Below are 23,472 nucleotides of genomic sequence, written 5' to 3'. Positions count from 1 at the left end.
CAATTGTGTGGTGTTTCATGTTTTAAAACACTCAGCTTGTCTGCCATCAATTAAGCTAAGCCTATGATTACGGCTTGTACAGCCGAAACGCGTCAGCCATTGTGACAGACAAGCTCTGAGGATGAAGTTCTGATGAACTGCTGCTGCTGCTGTTTTAAAGTCTTTACAATAAAGGATTGTTTTTACTGCAACACTCCATGGTCCCTCTCTCTTCATTTGTCGTACATTCCTATATATATCTGTATATATCTATATACCTATATATAATCTTGAGAATAAATAGAACATATTCTGCTATGTGAAGAACATTGGAATTTGAATGTCGAACATTGACTGTAAAATATTAATATTTTATATTGGGTTAGTGCACTTGGTTAAACGTGATCAGGTTTACATGGGAGTCGGGTGCTTTTCCCCTGCCCCCCCCCCCCCCACACACACACTTTTCACGCTCCATTAAAGTCTATGGGAGAATAAGTTAATGAGATTGCGATATTTGAAGTTCGGCTTTTTACTATATAGTTTTAATATGAGCGGTATCAGATGTGCACAAAAACTTATTTCTAGCAGACTTACCAATCCACTCGTAATCTGGCCCTATCTTTACACTGTTTCCTTGGAATTTAAGGGACATTAAAGCAAAAATGAAACATTTATGGTTTTAAAGAGCTTAACATTTTCAGAAACTTTCACCTAAATTACAAGTTTTGTGGTAAACAGGGTGCGAAACGAACGCAACAAAAGTTGTGTTATTTCACCATCCATAGTGCTGCCTTTACGAGTTTCTAAAAAGCCTCCTTGTGCGTGCGATATGGTGGCGTACCGCACAAAATCCAAGGGCTGCTTTGATGTGCTTGTGCACGCTTTCCCCCCATAGACATCAATGGGGAGAGAGTGTTAGAAAAAAAACACCTGAAGCGCGGAATGAAAAATCTCTGTAACACAGCCACATTGATGTCTAAGGGGAAAAAAGTTACGTTTAAACCTAACACCCTAACATAACCCCCTAGTCTAAACTCTCTAATCTGCTGCCCCCGACATCACCGACACCTAAATAAAGTTATTAACCCCTAATCTGCCGCTCCCGACCTTCGCCGCCACTAATAAAAGTTATTAACCCCTATTCCGCCGCTCCCCGACATCACTGCCACTATGATAAAGTTATTAACCTCCTAACTTTAAATTAAAATTACTATATAACTAATATAAATAAATAAAACATTACCTGTGAAATAAATATAAACCTAACATTAAACTATAAATTAACCAAACATAACTAATTTAATAAAAAAAAAATACCAATTCAAATATCTAAATTACAAATTAAAAAAAAAAAAACACTACGGAAAAAAAATAAAAATCTAAATTACAACTAAAAAAAAACAAATCCTACACATTTTTTTACAAAAATCTAAGTTTACCAAAAATAATTTAACACTAAAATCACGAAAAATAAAAAACACTAACTGCTAGATTACGAGTCTTGCGTTAGGCTTAAAAAGCAGCGTTGAGAGGTCCAAACGCTGCTTTTTAACGCCCGCTGGTATTACGAGTCTTGCAGGTAAAGGTGTACCGCTCACTTTTTCGGCCAGACTCGAAAATACCGCAAATCCACTTACATCAATTGCGTATCCTCTTTTTTCAATTGGACTTGCATAACGCCGGTATTACGAGTCTTCCAAAAAGTGAGCGGTACACCCTCTCCTGTCAAGCCTGGTACCGCATTTTAAAGTCAGTAGTTAAGAGTTTTATGGGCTAACGCCGTAGTATAAAACTCTTAAATAAAGTGCTAAAAAGTACACTAACACCCATAAACTACCTATTGACCCCTAAACCGAGGCCCCCCCCACATCGCAAACACAAAAAATAATTTTTTTAACCCCTAATCTGCCGAACCGGACATCGCTGCCACTATAATAAATATATTAACCCCTAAACCGCCGCACTCCCGCCTCGCAAACACTAGTTAAATTTTATTAACCCCCTAATCTGCCGTCCTTAACATCGCTGACACCTACCTACATTTATTAACCCCTATTCTTCTGCCCCCAACGTCGCCGCCACTATATTAAAGTTATTAACCCCTAAATCTAAGTCTAACCCTAACCCTAACACCCCCCTAACTTAAATATAATTTAAATAAATATAAATAAAATAACTACAATTAACTAAATTATTCCTATTTAAAACTAAATACTAAATACAGCACGAGGACAAACACACCTAGCCTTTCAGTCCCTAGCAGCAGCTGATCTGCGGCAGAAGTGGGCGTGACCAGGCGTGACCGAGGGCATGGCCGACGTGAAGGGGGCGTGGTTGGGTGTGAATGATCGTGAAGGGGGCATGGCCGGGCGTAAATGGGGCGTGGTCAGACATAAAGGGGGCGTGGTCAGATGCGGTCGCGCGAGGGGAGAGAGATAGAGACTGAGGGGAGAGAGATAGAGAGGGGAGAGAGATAGAGATAGAGAGGATGGGAGAGAGAGAGGGGGGAGAGAGGGGAGAGAGAGAGAGTGGGGGGGGGAGGGGGGAGAGAGAGGGGGGGAGGGGGAGAGAGAGGGGGGGAGAAAGAGGGGTGGGGGAGAAAGAGGGGTGGGGGAGAGAGAGGGGGGAGAGCGAGGGGGGGAGAGCGAGGGGGGGAGAGAGAGAGAGCGCAAAAGAGGGGGGGAGAGAGAGAGCGCAAAAGAGAGGGGGGAGAGAGCGCAAAAGAGAGGGGGAGAGAGAGAGCGCAAAAGAGGGGGGGAGAGAGAGAGAGCAAAATAGGGAGGAGAGAAAGAGAGCAAAATAGGGGGAGAGAGAGAGCAAAAGAGAGGGGAGAGAGAGAGCACAAAAGAGAGGGGGAGAGAGAGAGCACAAAAGAGAGGGGGGAGAGAACGCAAAAGAGAGGGGGGAGAGAGAGCACAAAAGAGGGGGGAGAGAGAAAGCGCAAAAGAGAGGGGGGGAGAGAAAGCGCAAAAGAGAGGGGGGAGAGAAAGCGCAAAATTGAGGGGGGAGAGAGAGCGAAAAAGAGAGGGCGGGAGAGAAAGCACAAAGGAGAGGGGGGGAGAGAGAGCGCAAAAGAGAGACAGGAGAGAAAACGCAAAAGAGGGGGGAGAGAGCGCAAAAGAGAGGGGGGAGAGAGCGCAAAAGAGAGGGGGGAGAGAGAGTGCAAAAGAGAGGGGGGTAGAGAGCGCAAAAGAGAGGGGGGGGAGAGAGAGTGCAAAAGAGAGGGGGAGAGAGGGAGTGCAAAAGAGAGGGGAGAGAGAGGGGGAGAGAGAGAGAGCGCAAAAGAGAGGGGAGAGAGAGAGGGGAGAGAGAGTGCAAAAGAGATGGGGGGGGAGAGAGCGCAAAAGAGATGGAGGAGAGAGAGAGCGCAAAAGAGAGTGGGAGAGAGAGAGCGCAAAAGAGAGGGGGGAGAGAGAGAGCACAAAAGAGGAGGGGAGAGAGAGCGCAAAAGAGGAGGAGAGAGAGAGCGCAAAAGAGGAGGGGAGAGAGAGCGCAAAAGAGGGGGGAGAGAGCGCAAAAGAGAGGGGAGAGAGAGAGCGCAAAAGAGAGGGGAGAGAGAGAGCACAAAAGAGGGGGGAGAGAGAGCGCAAAAGAGGGGGGAGAGAGAGGGGAGAAAGAGAGAGAGAGGGGGGAGAGAGCGCAAAAGAGATGGGAGAGAGAGAACGCAAAAGAGGGGGACAGAGACAGCGCAAAAGAGAGGGGGGAGAGAGAGAACACAAAACAGAGGGGGGAGAGAGAGAGAGCACAAAAGAGAGGGGGAGAGAGAGAGCGCAAAAGAGGGGGGAGAGAGAGAGCGCAAAAGAGGGGGAGAGAGAGAGTGCAAAAGAGGGGGGAGAGAGAGAGAGCGCAAAAGTGGGGGGAGAGAGAGCGCAAAAGAGGGGGTAGAGAGGGAGCGCAAAAGAGAGGGGGGAAGAGCGCAAAAGAGAGGGGGGAGAGAGAGCGCAAAAGAGAGGGGGGGAGAGAGCGCAAAAGAGAGGGGGGAGAAAGAGCGCAAAAGAGAGGGGGAGAGAGTGAGTGCAAAAGAGAGGGGGGAGAGAGCGCAAAAGAGAGGGGGAGAGAGAGAGCGCAAAAGAGAGTAGGGAGAGAGTGTGCAAAAGAGAGGGGTGAGAGAGAGAGCTCAAAAGAGAGGGGGAGAGAGATAGCAAAAGAGAGGGGGGAGAGAGAGCAAAAGATAGGGGGGAGAGAGAGAGAGCAAAAGAGAGGGGGAGGGAGAGAGCAAGGGGTGGGACTGCTGTACTGCAAAAAATGGCCCGTGTGAACGGGCTTTAGGACTAGTATAACTAATAATTACATTGTAGCTATCTTAGGGTTTATTTTTATTTTACAGGCAAGTTTGTATTTATTTTTTCTAGGTACAATAGTTAATTAGTATTAACTATTTAATAACTACCTAGTTAAAATAAAGACAAAAGTACCTGTAAAATAAAACCTAACCTAAGTTACAATAATACCTAACACTACACTATAATTAAATAAATTATATTAATTAAGGTATTAAATTAAGGAATTAAGGTAGAAAAAATCCTATTGGCTGATTGGCCAAAGGAAGACTTCGATGGAAGAGGATGCTCCACGTCGGATGTCTTGAAGATGGACCCGCTCCCCGCCGGATGGATGAAGATAGAAGATGCCGTCTGGATGAAGACTTCTGCCCGTCTGGAGAAAGACTTTGTCTGGCTTCGTTGAGGACTTCGGCCCGGTTGGGTGAAGACGTCTCCCGGTAAGGTGATCTTCAGGGGGTTAGTGTTAGGTTTTATTAAGGGGGTATTGGGTGGGTTTTAGAGTAGGGTTGGGTGTGTGGGTGGTGGGTTTTAATATTGGGGGGGGTATTGTACTTTTTTTTACAGGTAAAATAGCTGATTACTTTGGGGCAATGCCCCGCAAAAAGCCCTTTTAAGGGTTATTTGTAATTTAGTATAGGGTAGCTTTTTTATTATTTTGGGGGGCTTTTTTATTTCATTAGGGGGATTAGATTAGGTGTAATTAGTTTCAAAATCTTGTAATTATTTTATTATTTTCTGTAATTTAGTGTTTGTTTGTTTTTTGTACTTTAGTTAATTTTATTTAATTGTAATTAATTTAATTTAGGTAATTAATTTAATTATAGTGTAGTGTTAGGTGTTAGTGTAACTTAGGTTAGGTTTTATTTTACAGGTAAATTTGTCTTTATTTTAACTAGGTAGCTATTAAATAGTTAATAACTATTTAATAACTATTCTACCTAGTTAAAATAAATACAAAGTTGCCTGTAAAATAAAAATAAACCCTAAGCTAGCTATAATGTAACTATTAGTTATATTGTAGCTATCTTAGGGTTTATTTTATAGGTAAGTATTTAGTTTTAAATAGGAATAATGTAGTTAATGCTAGTTATTTTATTTAGATTTATTTAAATTATATTTAAGTTAGGGGGAGTTAGGGTTAGACTTAGGTTTAGGGTTAATAACTTTAATATAGTGGGGGTGGCAGATTAGGGGTTAATAAATGTAGGTAGGTTGCGGTGACATTTGGGGGCGGCAGATTAGGGGTTAATAAATATAATGCAGGTGTCGGCGATGTCGGGGGCAGCAGATTAGGGGTTAATAAGTATAAGATTAGGGGTGTTTAGACTCAGGGTTCATGTTAGGGTATTAGGTGTAGACGTAAATTTTATTCCCCCATAGGAATCAATGGGGCTGCGTTAGGAGCTGAACACTGCCAGCTCACCGCTACCGTAAGCAGCGCTGGTATTGAGGTGAGATGTGGAGCAAAATTTTGCTCTCCGCTCACTTTTCTGCGGCTAATGCCAGGTTTATAAAAATCCGTAATACCAGCGTTGTCTGTAGGTGAGCGGTGAGCAGAAACTGCTCGTTAGCACCGCACCCCTGTTACCGCAAAACTCGTAATCTAGGCGTAAGATTACAAAAAATAAACAAATTTATCAAAAATAAAAAAATTACACCTAATCTAATAGCCCTATAAAAATAAAAAAGCCCCTCAAAATAAAAACACCCCCTAGCCTACAATAAACTACCAATAGCCCTTAAAAGGGCCTTTTGTAGGGCATTGCCCTAAAAAAATCAACTCTTTTACCTGTAAATAAATACAAAGTCCCCCCAACAGTAAAACCTAACCAACCCCCAAAATAAAAACCTAACTCTAAAAAAAATACCTAAGCTACCCATTGCCCCTAAATGGGCATTTGTATGGGCATCACCCTTAAAAGGGCATTCAGCTCTTTTGCATTGCCCTTAAAAGAGCATTTAGCTGTTTTTCAAAGCTCAAAGCCCTAATAAAAAAAAAAAAACCCAAAACCCCCCCAAAAAACAGAACCTATCTTCATCTCGGCGGCATGGAGCAGAGCCATCCTGGAAGCCGAAGACATCCTGCGTGGAGCGTCTTCTTCATACGGTCGCCGCCGTACACTGAAGTTGAATGCAAGGTAGCTGTTTCAAAATGGCGTACCTTGCATTCCTATTGGCTGATTTGATTCTTCAAATTCAAATCAGCCAATAGGATGAGACCTGCTGAAATCCTATTGGCTGTTCAAATCAGCCAATAGGATTTCAGTAGCTCTACTCTACTGAATCAGCCAATAGGATTTCAGAAGCTCTCATCTTATTGGCTGATATGAATTTGAAGAATCAAATCAGCCAATAGGAATGCAAGGTAACCGTATGAAGAGGAAGCTCCGTGCTGGATATATTTGGCTTCCAGGATGGCTCCGCGCCGCCCGTTTGAAGATAGAAGACGCTCCCGAGATGGATGAAGACCTCGCCACCTGAATGAAGATCTTGCTGCCTGGATGGAGATGGATGTTCAGACTTCAGGAACTGTGAGTAGATCTTCTGGGGTTAGTGTTATTTTTTTTTAAATATTTTTTTGGGGTGTTTTTTTTTTAGATAAGGGCTTTGGGCTTTGAAAAAGATCTAAATGCCCTTTTAAGGGCAATGCCCTTACAAATGCCCCTTAAGGGGCAATGGGTAGCTTAGTTTTTTTTTTAGAGTTAGGTTTTTTATTTTCAGGGGTTGGTTGGGTGGTGTGTTTTACTGTTGGGGGGACTTTGTATTTTTTTACAGGTAAAAGAGCTGATTTAGGGCAATGCTCTACAAAAGGCCCTTTTAAGGGCTATTGGTTGTTTATTGTAGGCTAGGGGGTGTTTTTATTTTGGGGGGCCTATTTATTTTGATAGGGCTATTAGATAAGGTGTAATTGTTTTTATTTTTGATAATTTCGTTTATTCTATTTTTTTAATCTTAGTGTTTTTTATTTTTTTTATTTTTTTTAAATTTTAGTAGGATTTTTTTTTTTAGTTGTAATTTAGATTTTTTAATTTTTTTCATAGTGTTAGGTTTTTTAAATTTGAAATTTAGATATTTTAATTGGTAGTTTTTTTATTTTATTAGAATAGTTATGTTAGGTTAATTTATAGTTTAATGTTAGGTTTATATTTATTTCATAGGTAAGTTTTTATTTAAATAAATAGAGTTATATTTTAATTTGAATTTAAAGTTAGGGGGGTGTTAGGTTTAGGGGTTAATAGTTTAATATAGTGTTTTGCGATATGCGTTTAGGGGTTAATAGGTTTATTTAGTGGCAGAGATGTGGGGGGCTGGAGGTTTAGGGGTTAATAACTTTATTTAGTGGCGGCGATGTTGGGGAGCGGCGGAATAGAGGTTAATAACTTTATTATAGTGGCGGCGGGAATAGGGGTTAATATATTTAAATAGTGTTGGCGATGTGGGTGGGCGGGAGATTAGGGGTTAATAACTATCGAATAGTCGCAATGTGGGTGGGTGGCAGATTAGGGGTTAATACGTTTAATATAGTGTTTGCGATGTGGGAGGGTGGCGGTTTAGGGGTTAATAGGTAGTTTATGGGTGTTAATTTACTTTGTAACACTTTAGTTATGAGTTCTGTGAAACATTTTTGTGGCGCAAAACTCATAATTACTGCTTTCAGATGGCGGTATGGCTCGTGTCGGTATAGGCTGTAACACAAGCATTTTAGCCTCACCGCACAACCTGTAATACTGGCGCTATGAAAATCCTATGCAAAAATGTAAATTATTTCAGTGCGGGATTGACGTTGCGTTACAGGCTAAAATACTTGGGGTATAGCTATACCAACACAACTCCCAATAGGTTGTTACTTTTAAGCTGAAATTGCCATTTTTTCAGCGTTAAAAGCTGCAACGTAAAACTCGTAATCTAGGTGTCTTAAATTTACTTCTATTAAAAAAATTACCTTTTTTCTTTTGGTATCCTTTGTTAAAAAGCATACCTAGGTAAGCTAAGGAGTAGTAATGCAGTACTGGAGTCAGCTGGTAATTGGTGGCTATGCCTCTTGTCATTGGTTTACCAGATGTATTCCATCAGATCCCAGTAGTGCATTGCTGCTCTGGAACTGATTTTAACTATGTGGTAATCTTACTTGCAGGAGATAAAAACACATTTAGGATATTTGATGATTGTACCATTGCTTGTCTATAACACAGATCATTTTCTTTTCACACTTTTATGTCTCTAGGGCAATGATGTATTCATGTTTAATTACATTACTTATGAAGGTGAGAAAATCTTAACTGGCAAAGTAAAAAGAACAAAAAATTACTTGTGATAGAAATAAGGCAAACAGTGATATTATTTCATATTAAATTGAATATATCGAGGTAAAAAATAAAACAAAAGTAAATGTGGCCTATCCTTTGAAAACAAGAAATTGAAAATGATGTTTTATGTAAAAGTAAATACATTTTAACATACTGTATAATAAGATTAAACACAAATATTTACACATGCACACACGCAGCTTGTGGAAATAAGTAACTTACACAATACAGGGCTAGATTACGAGTGGAGCGCTATTTATTGCTCCTGCTCGCGTGTTAACTATGCTCAGTTTTGGCGCTTTGCGTGCATCGGGTAGCCGCATATTACAAGTTATAAAGTAAAAATATTTCACTTGCACTCTAACCTGACGCACGCAAAGAGGAGGTTAGAATATAGTGACCGCGTTAACAATACTCCCCCTAGACTTCAATGAACTGAGACAAGCAGAAAAAAAATCAACCATAAAATCAACCATACTCGCCCGTCACCGATAACCCGAAATGTCATAAACCCCCTACTCAACCCCTAAATCGCCACATTGCCACCGCTGCCTGGATAGAAGAGGAGCACCGCAGTTGGCAATCATTTTTTAGATAGGCTTTTTGTGTGTGGCGATTTATGTGTATTGTAGAATAGGGCAGCTTTTTTTGTAGATGAAAAGAGTACAAGTTTATTTTAGTGTTACTATAGGGTTATTATTATTATTATTTTTTAAGTGGGGCTTTAGTTTTAGAATAGGTATAACTGTGGGTTTTTTATTTTTGGTAGTTTTTTTTTCTGTAATGTTAGTTTTTTTTAAATGTAATGTAATTTTGTTTGGGGTGTTAGGGGAGTTAGCTGGTTAGGAGTGTTAGATGGTTAGTGGGTTTAGAGATTATTGGGTACTTTGCAATTGGGGTTGTGGCAGTTAAGGAGTTAATACAGGGAGTGCAGAATTATTAGGCAAATGAGTATTTTGACCACATCATCCTCTTTATGCATGTTGTCTTACTCCAAGCTGTATAGGCTCGAAAGCCTACTACCAATTAAGCATATTAGGTGATGTGCATCTCTGTAATTAGAAGGGGTGTGGTCTAATGACATCAACACCCTATATCAGGTGTGCATAATTATTAGGCAACTTCCTTTCCTTTGGCAAAATGGGTCAAAAGAAGGACTTGACAGGCTCAGAAAAGTCAAAAATAGTGAGATATCTTGCAGAGGGATGCAGCACTCTTAAAATTGCAAAGCTTCTGAAGCGTGATCATCGAACAATCAAGCGTTTCATTCAAAATAGTCAACAGGGTCGCAAGAAGCGTGTGGAAAAACCAAGGCGCAAAATAACTGCCCATGAACTGAGAAAAGTCAAGCGTGCAGCTGCCAAGATGCCACTTGCCACCAGTTTGGCCATATTTCAGAGCTGCAACATCACTGGAGTGCCCAAAAGCACAAGGTGTGCAATACTCAGAGACATGGCCAAGGTAAGAAAGGCTGAAAGACGACCACCACTGAACAAGACACACAAGCTGAAACGTCAAGACTGGGCCAAGAAATATCTCAAGACTGATTGTTCTAAGGTTTTATGGACTGATGAAATGAGAGTGAGTCTTGATGGGCCAGATGGATGGGCCTGTGGCTGGATTGGTAAAGGGCAGAGAGCTCCAGTCCGACTCAGACGCCAGCAAGGTGGAGGTGGAGTACTGGTTTGGGCTGGTATCATCAAAGATGAGCTTGTGGGGCCTTTTCGGGTTGAGGATGGAGTCAAGCTCAACTCCCAGTCCTACTGCCAGTTTCTGGAAGACACCTTCTTCAAGCAGTGGTACAGGAAGAAGTCTGCATCCTTCAAGAAAAACATGATTTTCATGCAGGACAATGCTCCATCACACGCGTCCAAGTACTCCATAGCGTGGCTGGCAAGAAAGGGTATAAAAGAAGAAAATCTAATGACATGGCCTCCTTGTTCACCTGATCTGAACCCCATTGAGAACCTGTGGTCCATCATCAAATGTGAGATTTACAAGGAGGGAAAACAATACACCTCTCTGAACAGTGTCTGGGAGGCTGTGGTTGCTGCTGCACGCAATGTTGATGGTGAACAGATCAAAACACTGACAGAATCCATGGATGGCAGGCTTTTGAGTGTCCTTGCAAAGAAAGGTGGCTATATTGGTCACTGATTTGTTTTTGTTTTGTTTTTGAATGTCAGAAATGTATATTTGTGAATGTTGAGATGTTATATTGGTTTCACTGGTAAAAATAAATAATTGAAATGGGTATATATTTGTTTTTTGTTAAGTTGCCTAATAATTATGCACAGTAATAGTCACCTGCACACACAGATATCCCCCTAAAATAGCTAAAACTAAAAACAAACTAAAAACTACTTCCAAAAATATTCAGCTTTGATATTAATGAGTTTTTTGGGTTCATTGAGAACATGGTTGTTGTTCAATAATAAAATTAATCCTCAAAAATACAACTTGCCTAATAATTCTGCACTCCCTGTAGTGTAGAGGGGTACTTTGCGATGTGGGGTGTGGCTGTTTAGGGATTAATAGTTAGGTTTTTTTTTTTCGGTGTGTGGGTGTGGTGGTTTAGGGGTTAATAGTCTAGAGGGGTACTATATAGAAGGGTTAAATATAATAATAGTGATCATATTGGGCTCTTTTAAAATTTATGTAAACTGTACTAATTTTATGAGAATTGTATCTATTTTTATGTAAATTGTATCGATTGTTTGTTATTATAAAAACATTTTATTAATTAATTTTGGTGTAGAACTATTATTATTATATTTAACCCTTTAAATTAACAATATCAAATTAACTTTTTAATTGTCTTTAGATTGTTTTATAAATCTTATCTAGTGGATCACAGCTGTCTTTTTCCTAAGGGATTCTTAAGTTTTATATAAAAGTAACTTAAGGACTCCAGTTGTATTTGCTCACTTATCCATATAATAACAGAATTGCATCTCTGAAAGTATTTCTTGTATTTTTTCCAACATTAATTGAGTTGGTTAGTGCACCTAAAATTCATCCTAATTACATTTGATATTTGAAATTTCACTTATCTCCTAGTTTTAACATTTATAGCTTTTATTAGCGCCTATCTCATATTCAAATCTATTTATTTTCTAGCAGTTTATGGGTTATTAATGTAACTTAGTGCAATTTTTTCCTCTGGCCAAACTCTTTACGCAAAATTTCAGGTCACATAAAAAGTTTCAGCGTTAAATGCAATTGGGTTAAAGCGATTGCATTTACTTTCAATTTATAATACAAGTGGACATTGCTACTCAACGCCGCCCATTGAAAATATGGGGAGTGCAAATTACCGCAAGTTCGTGCGACCAAATGCAAGAAATGAGTACAGGAGAGAATTTGACAGAGGCTTAGTAAAATGAACTCATTCAAGGGAACATGAAAGTTATTCTTATAATAATAATAATTATTTTAGTAAATAAAGAGTTAAAGTGAATGTTAATTTTGATGCTAAAGTGCCCGGTTTTTAAAAATTCGATTAAAAACAGGGGCATTTTAATTCATCAAAATTTACATTTCACTCGTTGTGAAAAATACTTACCTTTTAAACTTGACAGCCGCTCCAGCTTCCCCCGGTCATTGCAAGCCATTTCTGATGTCAGAAATGATGGATCGGTCATCCTCCAATCACGGCTTCCCCCCCGGGGGAATCAGTGTCTGATTCAACGCCGTGATTGGAGGATGACCAATCCGTCATTTTAGACCCAGGAAGAGGCTTTGCAACGGGCGGAGGAAGCTGGAGCGACTGTCAAGTTTAAAAGGTAAGTATTTTTTCACAACGAGTGAAATGTAAATTTTGATGAATTAAAGTGGCCCTGTTTTTAATCAAATTTTTAAAAACCGGGCACTTTAGCATCAAAATTTACATTCACTTTAAACATGAGATCTTGTTCTGAATATGAAGAGAGAGTCAATTAAAGGGACAGTCTAGTCAAAATTAAACTTTCATGATTCACATAGGGCATGCAATTTTAAACAACTTTCCAATTTACTTTCATCATCAAATTTGCTTTGATCTCTTGATATCCTTTGTTGAAAGCTAAAGTTAGGTAGGCTCATGTGCTAATTTTGAAGACCTTGAAGGCCACCTCTTACTTCAGTGTATTTTAAAAGTTTTTCACAGCTAGACAGCGCTAGTTCATGTGTGCCATATAGATAACATTGTGCTCACTCCCGTGGAGTTATTTATGAACCAACACTGATTGGCTAAAATGCAAGTCTGTCAAAAGAACTGAGATAAGGGGCAGTCTGCAGAGGCTTAGCTACAAGGTAATCACAGAGGTAAAAAGTGTATTAATATAACAGTGTTCGTTATGCAAAACTGTGTAATGGGTAATACAGGGATTATCTATCTTTTTAAACAATAAAAGTCTGGAGTAGACTGTCCCTTTAAAGTAAAGCAACATATATGTTTCTTTACGTACAGTTGTAGTATTCTTCCTGATCTTCAGTTACACTACAGCCTTGAGAATGTGTATCTTCATGTTCATGTTCTTGATGGTTCCTGTGGATTAGAAAATAGATATTATATATTACTTTTTGTCACTAGTGGCTGAGTACTTTTACAAAAGGGCATGTCATGTATTTATCCTCAGTTGTCTGCATCCAGTTTTTCAATAGGATCGTTTCTAGTACCAGAAGGTATAGTTACAAAAGGCATAGCCAGGGCTTACTAAAATATGATATATCAAAACTTCCTGCTGTCTTATTCAAATGTATTTATTTCTGACTTTCTCTTTTGGTATCCATTTTTCTCATTCCTGATTCTGCTCTATCTTCATATCATCTTTATTTGCTTTTTCTTCATACCTCTATATTATAATATCTTCATGTTTGTATCTTTCTAGCTCTCTATTTCAGCAAAATATAGCATGTGATCGCTGCTCCTTAACTAGTCCGCTGCCTCTGAGCGGCAGACAGCAATCAACCTGATCGAATACGATTGGGTTGATTGACACCCCCTGCTAGAGGCCAATTGGCTGTGAATCTGCAGGGGGCAGTATTGCACAAACAGTTTACTAGAACTGTTTGTGCAGCATATCATATCCGCCAGACATTGTTAAATCAGCCACATAGAGTACAAGTACATAAAAATGTCACACTCTATAAAAAAAAAAAAAATAAATGCCAAAAAACGTGTTAGGATATTTATCCACCAATAAGTTCACTTAGTAGCGTCTTCTTTGTTATATCTAAAAAACATAATTTATGCTTACCTGATAAATTTATTTCTCTTGTGGTGTATCCAGTCCACGGATCATCCATTACTTGTGGGATATTCTCCTTCCCAACAGGAAGTTGCAAGAGGATCACCCACAGCAGAGCTGCTATATAGCTCCTCCCCTAACTGCCATATCCAGTCATTCGACCGAAACAAGCCGAGAAAGGAGAAACCATAGGGTGCAGTGGTGACTGTAGTTTAAATTAAAATTTAGACCTACCTTAAAAAGACAGGGCGGTCCGTGGACTGGATACACCACAAGAGAAATAAATTTATCAGGTAAGCATAAATTATGTTTTCTCTTGTAAGGTGTATCCAGTCCACGGATCATCCATTACTTGTGGGATACCAATACCAAAGCTAAAGTACACGGATGAAGGGAGGGACAAGGCAGGCTTAAATGGAAGGAACCACTGCCTGTAGAACCTTTCTCCCAAAAATAGCCTCCGAAGAAGCAAAAGTATCAAATTTTGAAAATTTTGAAAAGGTATGAAGCGAAGACCAAGTCGCCGCCTTGCAAATCTGTTCAACAGAAGTCTCATTCTTAAAGGCCCAGGAGGAAGCCACAGCTCTAGTAGAATGAGCTGTAATTCTTTCAGGGGGCTGCTGTCCAGCAGTCTCATAGGCTAAGCGTATTACGCTCCGAAGCCAAAAAGAAAGAGAGGTTGCCGAAGCTTTTTGACCTCTCCTCTGTCCAGAGTAAACAACAAACAGTGTAGATGTTTGGCGAAAATCTTTAGTAGCTTGTAAGTAAAACTTCAAAGCACGGACCACGTCCAGATTATGTAAAAGACGTTCCTTCTTTGAAGAAGGATTAGGACACAAGGATGGAACAACAATCTCTTGATTGATATTCTTGTTAGAAACTACCTTAGGTAAAAACCCAGGTTTTGTACGCAGAACTACTTTATCTGAATGGAAAATCAGATAAGGAGAATCACATTGTAAGGCAGATAACTCAGAGACTCTCCGAGCCGAGGAAATAGCCATCAAAAACAGAACTTTCCAAGATAAAAGTTTAATATCAATGGAATGAAGGGGTTCAAACGGAACCCCTTGAAGAACTTTAAGAACCAAGTTTAAGCTCCATGGATGAGCAACAGGTTTAAACAAAGGCTTAATTCTAACCAAAGCCTGACAAAAAGCTTGAACGTCTGGAACTTCTGCCAGACGCTTGTGCAAAAGAATAGACAGAGCAGAAATCTGTCCCTTTAAAGAACTAGCTGATAATCCTTTTTCCAAACCCTCTTGGAGAAAGGACAATATCCTAGGAATCCTAACCTTACTCCATGAGTAATTCTTGGATTCACACCAATAAAGATATTTACGCCATATCTTATGATAGATTTTCCTGGTGACAGGCTTTCGTGCCTGTATAAGGGTATCAATGACTGACTCGGAGAAGCCACGCTTTGATAAAATCAAGCGTTCAATCTCCATGCAGTCAGTCTCAGAGAAATTAGATTCGGATGATTGAAAGGACCTTGTAGTAGAAGGTCTTGTCTCAGAGGCAGGGTCCATGGTGGAAAGGATGACATGTCCACTAGGTCTGCATACCAGGTCCTGCGTGGCCACGCAGGCGCTATCAATATCACTGATGCTCTCTCCTGTTTGATTTTGGCAATCAGTTGAGGGAGCAGAGGAAATGGTGGAAACACATAAGCCAGGTTGAAGAACCAAGGCACTGCTAGAGCATCTATCAGTGCCGCTTCTGGGTCCCTGGACCTGGATCCGTAACAAGGAAGCTTGGCGTTCTGGCGAGACGCCATGAGATCCAGTTCTGGTTTGCCCCAACGATGAACCAATTGAGCAAACACCTCCGGATGGAGTTCCCACTCCCCCGGATGAAAAGTCTGATGACTTAGAAAATCCGCCTCCCAGTTCTCTACACCTGGGATATGGATTGCTGGTAGGTGGCAAGAGTGAGTCTCTGCCCAGCGAATTATCTTGGAGACTTCTAACATCGCTAGGGAACTCCTGGTTCCCCCTTGATGGTTGATGTAAGCCACAGTCATGATGTTGTCCGACTGAAATCTGATGAACCTCAGGGTTGCTAACTGAGGCCAAGCTAGAAGAGCATTGAATATTGCTCTTAACTCCAGAATATTTATTGGGAGGAGTTTCTCCTCCTGAGTCCACGATCCCTGACCCTTCAGGGAATTCCAGGCTGCACCCCAACCTAGAAGGCTGGCATCTGTTGTTACAATTGTCCAATCTGGCCTGCAAAAGGTCATACCTTTGGACAGATGGACCTGAGAAAGCCACCAGAGAAGAGAATCTCTGGTCTCTTGATCCAGATTTAGCAGAGGGGACAAATCTGTGTAATCCCCATTCCACTGACTGAGCATGCATAGTTGCAGCGGTCTGAGGTGTAGGCGCGCAAATGGCACTATGTCCATTGCCGCTACAATCAAGCCGATTACTTCCATACACTGAGCCACCGAAGGGCGCGGAATAGAATGAAGAACACGGCAAGATTTTAGAAGCTTTGATAACCTGGATTCTGTCAGGTAAATCTTCATTTCTACAGAATCTATCAGAGTCCCTAGGAAGGAGACTCTTGTAAGTGGGGATAGAGAACTCTTTTCCTCGTTCACCTTCCACCCATGTGACTTGAGAAATGCCAGAACTATGTCCGTATGTGACTTGGCAATCTGAAAGCTTGACGCCTGTATCAGGATGTCGTCCAGATAAGGGGCCACTGATATACCTCGCGGTCTTAGGACCGCCAGAAGCGATCCCAGAACCTTTGTAAAGATTCGTGGAGCTGTAGCTAACCCGAAGGGAAGAGCCACAAATTGGTAATGCCTGTCCAGAAAGGCAAACCTTAGGAACCGATGATGATCTTTGTGAATCGGTATTTGAAGGTAAGCATCCTTCAAATCCACTGTGGTCATGTACTGACCCTCCTGGATCATAGGTAGGATGGTCCGAATAGTTTCCATTTTGAATGATGGAACTCTGAGGAATTTGTTTAAGATCTTTCAATCCAAAATGGGTCTGAAGGTTCCCTCTTTTTTGGGAACCACAAACAGATTTGAATAAAAGCCCTGTCCCTGTTCCGTCTGTGGAACTGGACAGATCACTCCCATAACTAGGAGGTCTTGCACACAGCGTAAGAATGCCTCTTTCTTTATCTGGTTTACAGATAATCTGGAAAGGTGAAATCTCCCTTGAGGAGGGGAAGCTTTGAAGTCCAGAAGATATCCCTGAGATATGATCTCCAACGCCCAGGTATCCTGAACATCTCTTGCCCACGCCTGGGCGAAGAGAGAAAGTCTGCCCCCTACTAGATCCGTTACCGGATAGGGGGTCGTTCCTTCATGCTGTCTTAGAGGCAGCAGCAGGCTTTCTGGCCTGCTTGCCTTTGTTCCAGGACTGGTTAGGTTTCCAGCCCGGCTTGGATTGAGCAAAAGTTCCCTCTTGTTTTGTAGCAGAGGAAGTTGATGCTGCACCTGCCTTGAAATTTCGAAAGGCACGAAAAATAGACTGTTTGGCCCTTGATCTGGCCCTGTCCTGAGGAAGGGTATGACCATTACCTCCAGTAATGTCAGCAATAATTTCCTTCAAACCAGGCCCGAATAGGGTCTGCCCCTTGAAGGGAATGTTAAGTAATTTAGACTTTGAAGTCACGTCAGCTGACCAAGATTTAAGCCATAGCGCCCTACGCACCTGAATGGCGAATCCAGAATTCTTAGCCGTTAGTTTAGTCAAATGAACAATGGCATCAGAAACAAAAGAATTAGCTAGCTTAAGTGTTCTAAGCTTGTCAAGTATTTCAGTCAATGGAGTAGCTATCTGAAAGGCCTCTTCCAGAGACTCAAACCAGAACGCCGCAGCAGCAGTGACAGGCGCAATGCATGCAAGGGGCTGCATGATAAAACCTTGTTGAATAAACATTTTCTTAAGGTAACCTTCTAATTTTTTATCCATTGGATCTGAAAAAACACAACTGTCCTCGACAGGGATAGTGGTACGCTTTGCTAAAGTAGAAACTGCTCCCTCCACCTTAGGAACCGTCTGCCATAAGTCCCGTGCGGTGGCGTCTATTGGAAACATTTTTCTAAAAATAGGAGGGGGGGAAAACGGCACACCGGGTCTATCCCACTCCTTATTAATAATTTCTGTAAACCTTTTAGGAATTGGAAAAACATCAGTACACACCGGCACTGCATAGTATTTATCCAGTCTACACAATTTCTCTGGCACTGCAATTGTGTCACAGTCATTCATAGCAGCTAATACCTCCCCAAGCAATACACAGAGGTTCTCAAGCTTAAATTTAAAAGTAGAAATATCGGAATCAGGTTTCCCCGAATCAGAAATGTCACCCACAGACTGAAGCTCTCCTTCCTCAGCTTCTGCATATTGTGACGCAGTATCAGACATGGGCCTTAAAGCATCTGCGCGCTCTGTATTACGTCTAACCCCAGAGCTATCGCGCTTTCCTCTGAATTCAGGCAGTCTGGCTAATACCGCTGACAGGGTATTATCCATGATTGCCGCCATGTCCTGCAAAGTAATCGCTATGGGCGTCTTTGATGTACTTGGCGCCATTTTAGCGTGAGTCCCTTGAGCGGGAGTCAAAGGGTCTGACACGTGGGGAGAGTTAGTCGGCATAACTTCCCCCTCGTCAGAATCCTCTGGTGATAATTCTTTTAAAGATAACAGCTGATCTTTATTGTTTAAAGTGAAATCAATACATTTAGTACACATTCTCCTATGGGGTTCCACCATGGCTTTTAAACATAATGAACAAGGAGTTTCCTCTATGTCAGACATGTTTATACAGACTAGCAATGAGACTAGCAAGCTTGGAAAACACTTTAATCAAGTTAACAAGCAATATAAAAAAACTTTACTGTGCCTTTAAGAGAAACAAATTTTGCCAAAATTTGAAATAACAGTGAAAAAAGGCAGTTAAACTAACGAAATTTTTACAGTGTATGTAACAAGTTAGCAGAGCATTGCACCCACTTGCAAATGGATGATTAACCCCTTAATACAAAAAATAGATTAACAAAACGAAAAATACATTTTTTAAACAGTCATAACAGAAGCCTTTTGAGCCCTTCAGAGATGTCCTATAGCATGCAGGGGACTGCTGAGGGAAGCTGAATGTCACAGTTTGTAATTTTAACTGCACCAACTGTAACTTTTATACTATAACAGTGGAAAGCCTCAGGAAACTGTTTCTAGGCAAAAATAAAGCCAGCCATGTAGAAAAAACTAGGCCCCAATAAGTTTTATCACCAAAGCATATATAAAAACGATTAAACATGCCAGCAAACTTTTTATATTGCACATTAATCAGAGTATATACCTCTGATAGCAAGCCTGATACTAGTCGCTATTAAATCACTGTATTTAGGCTTAACTTACATTAATTCGGTATCAGCAGCATTTTCTAGCAATTCCATCCCTAGAAAAACTTAAAACTGCACATACCTTATTGCAGGATAACCTGTACGCCATTCCCCCTCTGAAGTTACCTCACTCCTCAGAATATGTGAGAACGGCAGTGGATCTTAGTTACTTCTGCTAAGATCATAGAAAACGCAGGCAGATTCTTCTTCTAAATGCTGCCTGAGATAAAATAGTACGCTCCGGTACCATTTAAAAACAATAAACTCTTGATTGAAGAAAAAACTAACTATATTACACCACTTTCCTCTTACTACGTCCAGCTATGTTGAGAGTTGCAAGAGAATGACTGGATATGGCAGTTAGGGGAGGAGCTATATAGCAGCTCTGCTGTGGGTGATCCTCTTGCAACTTCCTGTTGGGAAGGAGAATATCCCACAAGTAATGGATGATCCGTGGACTGGATACACCTTACAAGAGAAAAGGGTATTTTAAATATATACCTGTTAGCATAGCTGTAAGATGACAATACTATAGCACCATTTGCAGAAAAAAAAACAATTAGTTTAAGTTTTAAAATTAAAACAGTTATGTTTGTAATTTATGTTCTTTTATAAGCATTACAGAAAATTTGGCCTGTAATGTATGTTTGTTATTTGCAAATGTAATCTTATCTTTACAAATTTGATATCTTTAAATTAAAAATGTATTGGTACAATATATCTTTAATTGTACTTGAGTACATTATGGGGCCTATTTATCAAATGTCTGGCAGACATCGATAAATGCCGACAGCTTGTGCAATGCCGCCCCCTGCAGATTTGCGGCCAATCAGCCGCTAGCAGCGGGTTTCAATCAACCCGATCATATTCGATCAGGTGGATTGCTGTCCGCCGCATCAGAGGTGGCGGCCGAGTTAAGGAGCAGCGGTCTTAAGACCGCTGCTTCTTAGCTTCTGTTTCCAACGAGCCTGAAGGCTCGCGCGAAAACAGGGGTATACGGCCCTAATCTTTATTGTACTTATTTTTAAAAAATATGTAATATTTTAAATCATAGTATAATAAAAGAGAAAACTTTTTTATTTCATTTAAAATGGTAGCAATAAGCCCATCTTTAAGAAATGATTAAATCATTTTCATGATTAGTTATTGTTAAATGTTTTACATATCTTTAGCCAGGGTACATTAGCTTACACCAAGATACTTTTTTGTAACCTTTATTAAAGATGTTTTATTTATTTATTAATTTTTGTATCTGTAATATATACCTGATGTTTTATTTAACTATTGAGGTCCGATCTACATATTTTTTCTAGAAAGATTGACAACTGGTTTTAATTACAAAAAAATATTATTGCACAGATGGTGCTACATTCATGCGAAAAAGAAAGTATATCCTCTTTGAATTCTATCATTTTTGGTATCAGGACATAATAAAAATCATCTGGTCCTTAGCAGGTCTTAAAATTACGTAAATACAACCTCAGATAAACAACAACATATTAACAAAAATAAAGCCAAAATGGAGAAGCCATGTGTGAAAAAGTAAGTACACCCTTACTGCTTCCATAGGAATTAAAAGGCTAAGTAGCAGCCAGGTGCTGCTAATCAAATGCTCTTGATTAATTGATCATCAGCAAGTTTGACCACCTATATAAAAGTCTAAATCTGAACAATTTGCTGGTCTGGAGCATTCAGGTGTGTGTTTACACAATGCCAAGGAGGAAAGACATCAGAAGTCATGTTAGAAAAGCAATTTTTGGGGGGCGGAGCCAGCTCTGTAACTGAGCGGTCGCAAACTGTAGCTTCGTATATATTCCACGCTCATCAACCTAATCGACTGCTCAATTCAACCCATATTAACCCTTTCTGGTCCTATGTCAGAATATATCCGACAAAGGGTTTTACCGCTTGCAGTCCAATGTCGGATATATTCCACCGGGTAAAAACAGAAGTAGATTTCCTTCCGGTCATGCTGCAAAAGACACTCACCCTCCCCTCCCCTATTGGTGCAGAGCAGCAGTGACATCAGCACAGCCGAGTGCGCAAACAGCAGGGATGGCAGCGCACATCTATCTAGATCAGGCAGTGGCAGACAGGCTCAAATGGCAAAAAGTGAGATCTCCATCTGCATAATGTACAGATGGAGACGCATCTCTGGGATCAGATCATCTGATGATGAGACATAACTGCCAGCTCTGACAGCTGTACATGAGATGAAACTGTTGTACTTAGGGACACATATACAATACATAACATAACCCTATGTACCTAGTGTTAACATGGATATTGCATATCCGCAGTTATAGTATTTTTAACATAATTAAAAACAGAATAACTTATGAAACTGTTGTACTTCCTTAAAACTATGTGTTTTTTTTCTTCAGAAAATTAAACTAGACCTGCTGTGGCACTAAAGTGAAAATTTATAAGACCGAAAATGGTTAATCCCAAAGCGTGGTGGAATTCTTGGGGACTTGACCTAACCAACTATAACTCCAGAAGATACTTGGAAAATCAAGTCATACCCTGTGATAATGGAACTTTCTATACAGATGCCATCTGGGAGCGACGGCATTGAATTCCCCATGAGTGAACAATTTTCAGAGCAACTAGGACACCAGACGCACTACTATGAGACCAACCCTATTCGGTACACAGAGTGAAACAGAAACAGTGTGCCATCCGATCACTTACCGCTTATGCCGCAACTATTTAAATAACACTCGTAGTGAAACGGTGCATGCAGTGACTAAAACGCTGACCCACAACTCTGCCAAATTGGATCCCTCCTAGAGAACAGCCTGCTATAGCGGCAAAATAAATCATCAGCACTCCCAGGACAAGAAGGAAGTAAGCCTGCTACAGGGTCACATTTTATGCCGGATGAAACAGCATTCTGAAGCAATGAGAAACACATTGTAATTTGTTAAGGAGGGCTGCTAGCATACCCTACCTTATGGTTCCATTGTTTTTAACCTATTTTTTTACTTTTTAATAAATTTACTTTTAAACCTTAATCTGGAACTTTGCTTTACCTGCCTACTATTTACCAATCACTACCACTGTGAGTACCTAGCTGAATTAATTGTAGCACATTTGAGTTTCTGGGATCCCAGTGTTCCTGTAATTGGGGGGATCAGTGAGCTGGGTTGCTGTCAAATATCCAGCCTGTTTCCAATAGCACTGTCTGAGTGCTCTTCACAAATGTGAGTACCCTGACTAGAGTTTCTATACTGTGATTATCCCGTTGTATTATTGGTACACACAGGCACCTCTCTTGTTTCTTCTATTTTCTCCAGGGTCACATTTTACAAGGACACCTTGAGGCATATCATCCTAGCGGCCTACAATCTCTGAGCTACGTCCTACACAACTACACTTCCAGCCATTCCTCACGGCTACTCCACATGCCAGTGGGACACATAAGCCCAAATCACCATAACCGATACTAGTATTCTCTTACTACATCTGAGGCTGCAGCCTTTGACACATGCCTAGACGGTGCACTTTTTGACCCCTTGCTAGAAAGCACCTAGTGGACAAAACAATTTAAATTTCTACTCCTCTCAAGCTCAATATGGCAACTACTAAGTATATACTCCGCGAAATTAGCGCTTTAGTAGATGCGCGCCAAATGGCCTCCTGTAGCCCACACTAAGGATTTCATTGTAGGTTCTACTGGTGACTCACAGGAGTGTGTTAGCGCTTTGGGGCCCCAGCGCAAGCTACTTAACAGCTTAATTAATCGACAGGCTGCAATAGCAACAAATCTAAATCATCAGGAGACCATAAAACACCTAGACACTGAGCCTCTAGTGGAAAGAACAAATGGAATGCTGACATACCCTAGTATTAGTAAGGATAACGCTGACTTTACAGTAAGGATGGAAGTTGAGGATCTAGAGGACAGTCCAGTGAAATTGTTGGCCCTTCACCTCTTTAACAGGATCCCAGATTGACTTACTCGGATCTCAATGCACACTACACCCCAGGCCTTGCCGTCGGCTTCCACATGGAGAACTGCAACAATGGTACTGGCATCTGATCACCAACCTAATTGGAAGAACTTGTTTTGGACAAAACCACAAAGAATATTGTTTTCCCCCCAAAGTGGTGTGGGATAATCTCAATGTTTTCCACTCCTAACACAACTCCTCCTGACTCAAGCACAAAGAGATAGAAGATCTGGAGTTGGTTAGTCTGCCAAGTCATGGGCATTATATTCTAGACTTGAATTAGGATACATACGTTCAATAAGGTTAACACTACAGTTCTTTTTACCACAGTAT

General features: G+C 40.7%; 1 protein-coding gene across 3 annotated transcripts in view; it reads right to left on the bottom strand.

Moving 5' to 3' along the window:
- The window catches only part of LOC128651755 (Fc receptor-like protein 5), a 291,106-nt gene that overhangs the window by 14,331 nt on the left and 253,303 nt on the right, over window positions 1-23,472 (bottom strand). For all 3 annotated transcript variants that reach the window (XM_053704749.1, XM_053704756.1, XM_053704742.1), the window contains one exon: window positions 13,021-13,100. In XM_053704749.1, the coding sequence (XP_053560724.1) occupies window positions 13,021-13,100 (80 nt within the window). The remainder of the gene's footprint in view (window positions 1-13,020; window positions 13,101-23,472) is intronic.

This window comes from Bombina bombina, chromosome 1 (genome assembly GCF_027579735.1).
Source record: "Bombina bombina isolate aBomBom1 chromosome 1, aBomBom1.pri, whole genome shotgun sequence".
NCBI classification, from domain to species: Eukaryota; Metazoa; Chordata; class Amphibia; order Anura; family Bombinatoridae; genus Bombina; species Bombina bombina.
The sequence above is the reverse complement of the archived record's forward strand: the minus strand, read 5'-3'. Positions and strand labels throughout refer to the sequence as shown.